This window comes from Varroa destructor, unplaced genomic scaffold (assembly GCF_002443255.2).
Source record: "Varroa destructor unplaced genomic scaffold, Vdes_3.0 BEIS01000004.1, whole genome shotgun sequence".
In the NCBI taxonomy this organism is placed as follows: Eukaryota; Metazoa; Arthropoda; class Arachnida; order Mesostigmata; family Varroidae; genus Varroa; species Varroa destructor.
In genome coordinates, this window is record NW_019211457.1 from 46,467,991 (window position 1) to 46,472,628 (window position 4,638).

Here is a 4,638-nt window from a genome sequence, read left to right on the forward strand (position 1 = left end):
TGTATACGTTTTCCTTCTTTACGGAACTCGCGTTGTAGACGCATTATGCTTACTAGTTTTCAGTTATTTCAATTGTTTGAACATAGCATGTGCCAGCCTAAAAATAAATGAACAAATATTATCTAGTATTGAGGCCAAAGCCGCTTCATTATTATGTCGGACCACTGGCCTCCAAAAGCATAAGACAAACGTGTCTAGCACAAAAATTCAATCAGAGGTTCTTATGTTCCTAAAAAAAGTAAAACGCAACTGAATAGTATGTACTAACTCTACCTAGAAAAAAAGCTTACTTACGGTCGTGGACTGAGCCAGTTTCCGTCGAGGCATTTCCCTCAACCACGAAACAATTTATTAATTACCCGGTGTATTGAGCTATTCACCCTCGTATTAGCATAGATATTTTTTTGGACGCATGTCAGCCTCTTGTGATTTAAGAAGATAAAAATTCGTACAACTTGTTTGTTTATTTTCAAATACGCTACATATGCGTTTAGCAATTTGGAAAAATGGAAGCGCTGACGCGGCAGTACATCGAAACTAGAGAATACGTTTCTATCCTACAGAACTAGTCAAAATTCTTATCATCTTATACACAGTACGACAAACAAACTGGTAAGCTGTGCTATCAGTTGGACGTTGCACCAACCAACTCACACTTAGAACTAGCTATGGAAACACTCTATCTGCCATCTTTCGAAGTTCCTCGACGTTCCTAAAACTCAATCGCGCAGGGTCGAAAGAAAGAGAATTTGGTGCAGAAGAAAAAAACTCAGTGAAACTCCTTGCTGCTTTTGATAGATCTATGCAATATAGCTAATAGTGCAGCACTGTGAAAGTTTACTAAAAGGTTACCAACATATAAACGCCTTCTTTCGTAACTATATCTTAGCTTTTAGACGCCTCAGTATATTTTATGTATCAGATCAGCATGTATTTACCAGAGTTAAGTTCTATTCGTGTTGGTTAGATTTTGTTGCTGTCGTCAAACTGACCGCGCGCGTACCTCGCTACCTTTCTTGACGCCTGGGCGCGTATCTCGAGGGTGCGACTTTAACAGTTGTTATTCAAGCGGTTTCGCGGCATTGTGCAAGTAATACTCGTAAACATTCGTTGACCCCTCTCCGTTCGCGCCGATTCCCTCACCTATCGTCTGCGGGTCCAGAAACTAAATAAAAGGTTGGACAGAAAGTTATTACCTTAACAGAAAGTCTAAGAAGGATGGCGCTTTGTCGTCTAGCTTGTCTCGTCCCCCGTGTGTTCGCCGCAGCTGGGCCAAATGGAACAAGGCCTTTGCTGGTATCGCTGGCGGGCAGGCCTATGTCCACAGATTCTGGCAGCTACGAATGTATCCTTTACGAGAAAATCGGCGAGAAAAAAAACGTTGGTCTGATTCGATTGAATCGACCAAAGGCGCTAAACGCGCTGAACTCACAGCTGATGGACGAGTTGGGCGATTGTATTGAAGACGTGAATAATGACGTGTCAGTCGGGTGCATGATCATCACTGGAAATGAGAAGAGTTTCGCTGCGGGAGCCGATATCAAGGAAATGGCGAACAAGACGTTTGCAGATTGCTACAAAAGCCAATTTCTCGAGTCTTGGGGTAAGGTAGCGAAATCACATAAGCCAATTATCGCTGCGGTGAACGGCTACGCGCTCGGTGGAGGCTGTGAGTTGGCAATGATGTGTGACATTATTTACGCCGGCGAAAAAGCGCGTTTCGGACAACCGGAAATTCTCTTAGGCACTATTCCTGGCGCAGGGGGTACCCAACGTTTGACTGCTGCCATCGGCAAGTCACGCTCCATGGAAATGTGTCTCTCGGGCAACCAAATTACAGCCCAAGAAGCTGAGAAATGGGGACTTGTCTCTAGAGTGTTTCCTGTTGATCAGGTAAGAACGACTTGAGTCCTTGTCAATATATGGCAGAGCAAATAGCTACTTTGGTTAGTTGGATTTAAGCAGTTAAAGAATGACAGATTCGTTTATACAAATCATGAACTTAGAAGAGATCAAAGCGTTGGGTTTTTTCAAAATTCAAAATAATCAGTCGAATTACTCTTAGTCGAATTAGAGAGCATCGCACGTATTGGCTGTTCCTGAAGTTTCATTAGATCAGTCTCATTTTCTATTTTGTTTCGCTCATTTAGACATTTACACTGTTGTTTTGCTTCGTAGCTCCTTCCGGAATCGATGAAATTGGCAGAGAAGATTGCCTCAAACTCGCAGATAAGTACGGCTATCTGCAAGGAAACAGTAAACCGATTCTTCGAGATGCCCTTACAAGAAGGATTGACGTTCGAGCGTAGGGCATTCCACTCCACGTTTGCACTTGAGGATCGCCGCGAAGGGATGAAAGCGTTTATTGAAAAACGCCCGGCTAATTTTAAGAACGTGTAATTACGGACATGTTTGTGCAGACGTCAAAGCCAGACATGTAAGCGCTGTTCCTTGGGACCATTTAATCTTGCCAAATAATGAATGAAAGAGGCCTGACGCACTGTTCTATCTCTAATATGAGATAGAAACTGGTAGTAACGACTCGCGGATAAATACATGGAATGGCTTGGCAACTTTTGCTCCATCATCGCTAACGCGCTGAGTATATAAGGTTCTTGTAGTGTTTATTGAGGTTTAAACTACAACGATGTATTTTAATAAAAACTACGATGTATTTTAATAAAAAAAAATGAAGAAAAAAGCTTCAATAGTTCTTACTGCAATTCTTAATATAAATTTCATGAGTTTACATTAATATGCTTAAGATTGCTTGCACGTGTCAAAGTGGCTCTTAGTAACTAGTAGGAAAGCGATGGGGAAGCGATAGGTAGCGATGGGTCAACGGAGTCCGCCTAAGCTGGCGTGGTATATGGAGGCGGGTGACCACAGCGTTAGGTCCTTTGAAGAGCAAAAATGGGATTGTTATTTTTGCATCTATTTCTAAGGCTGTTTTCTCTCTTTCTCATCTACTTCTAAAGCTGTTTTCTCTCTTTCTCTTAAGTAGAACGATGATAATAAATGGCCAATTTCTTTCGTGTTTTTGCCCACTAACAACATATTAAGCTTCCTTATTCTCTCCTATTCCGGTATTCTACAAGTAACTGACTTTCTCATCCCTTAACGCAAGTCTCTCAGTGTCATTGTTGCTTTAGCCATATTGCATTTAGTAGGTTTCCCGAAACCGCTTGCTTGGTCTCTATAAGCTGCAGGTGCCTTATACACCTACGCTCTTGGTTCATGGTCGTTGTCCAACGTACCGATCTCCTCTTTTTCATTGTCTAGTCGCCTGTTCGTAAATGTGTTCTCCATTTCAGTGCACATCGTTCTTCTGCTTTGGCGAACTTGCTGCATGTTTCAAGCAACGGTTACAGGGCCAGAGCCGTCCTTCAGATTAGTTTGAAGACGGCTGGTGCTCAAGCGCTGTACCAGACGGTAGTGCCAGTCTAAGTTGACGGGATTTCTACGCGAGTATCCTCTGCCGGGGCTTGACTTCGACGCCCTCTCCTCACCATCTTCATTCTGCGCTTTCGTTCCTTCTTATCGGACTTCCCGTTACAAAACCTATGGCTGTCTATCAAGGCTCAACTCCGGTTTTATTCCCTACAACAACACCTGAGCCACCTTTGTGTAGTAACTGGTGCTGTTGGGAAATGTAGTGGGAAAGTGGGAATCTGCATCAGCAGCGTCAGCAGTGGTAGCACTGCAAGGCGGACGATCATGAAGATAAATACTCACCTGCAGCCCAGAACATTGTTCTTGTCATTTTAGCTTGTTCCCTTTCTTTCTCTCTTTCTCTTTGTGTTTTCTTCTGCGGGAAGAGTTTCGAAAATTTAAAAACTGCGCAGGAATATGCCCATAAAATGAACACAACAGCATTGGCCCCCTTCACCTCCATAATGATGTGTTACAAGTCGTTGTATTTAGATGCGACCACGTAGCGTAGGATGTTGCTTAAGACCTCACTGGGTAGCTCATCTATGGGCGCTCGTGTTAGAGCGTTTTTTTCTTCATTATTATGGGTCTATAATTGATTACAGAGGGGGCGAATGCCGGGAAAAAACTACCTCAACCTTAATGCTTATCGACAACATTGCTGAACTACCCGAGGATTCGTTTCTAATGAAGCGAGAAGTAGAAGTGTTCGTTGAGTAGGAACTACATGATAGGAATGATAATGATCAAAGTAATAATAATATAAAATTACGATGTAAAATATAGATTAGTGTAAGATGAGCCGTTATTAGGAGAGAATGCCTAACAGCCCTTGTTATTATTTCGTAGCGTATAATTTCTTTTACAATAACGATAACATCGAGGTCTTGACATGCATCTTAATCTGTTGATAAGGACTACAGTGATTAACTTTCACTGGAGATAAAGATGCGTACGAGGAGCGATTGCTGCCTTAAACAATTTAAAACTAGTTTGCTTTTCTTCTACTCTTTCTTATAAACCTATAAATAGAAAGATAAAAGTTATCTTTTTATTTATAGGTTTATAAAAAATAAAAGTTATTTTTTTATCAAAGTAACAATCCGGTTCTACATAGGAACTCGTTAATTGTTCAGGAACATGTAATCACTCTAATTAATAATCTGTATGCGTTTACGGCCTAACCAATTCACGTATTGTGAGTTT

General features: G+C 41.6%; 1 protein-coding gene across 1 annotated transcript; it reads left to right on the forward strand.

The window, feature by feature from the left end:
- Positions 1–798: 798 nt before the first annotated feature.
- LOC111250036 (enoyl-CoA hydratase, mitochondrial-like) lies at positions 799–2,663 on the forward strand. Its single transcript, XM_022804643.2, has 2 exons — positions 799–1,893; positions 2,179–2,663. The coding sequence occupies exons 1-2, from the start codon at positions 1,219–1,221 to the stop codon at positions 2,398–2,400; spliced, it is 897 nt and encodes a 298-aa protein (XP_022660378.1). The 5' UTR covers positions 799–1,218; the 3' UTR covers positions 2,401–2,663.
- The last annotated feature ends 1,975 nt before the right edge of the window (positions 2,664–4,638 follow it).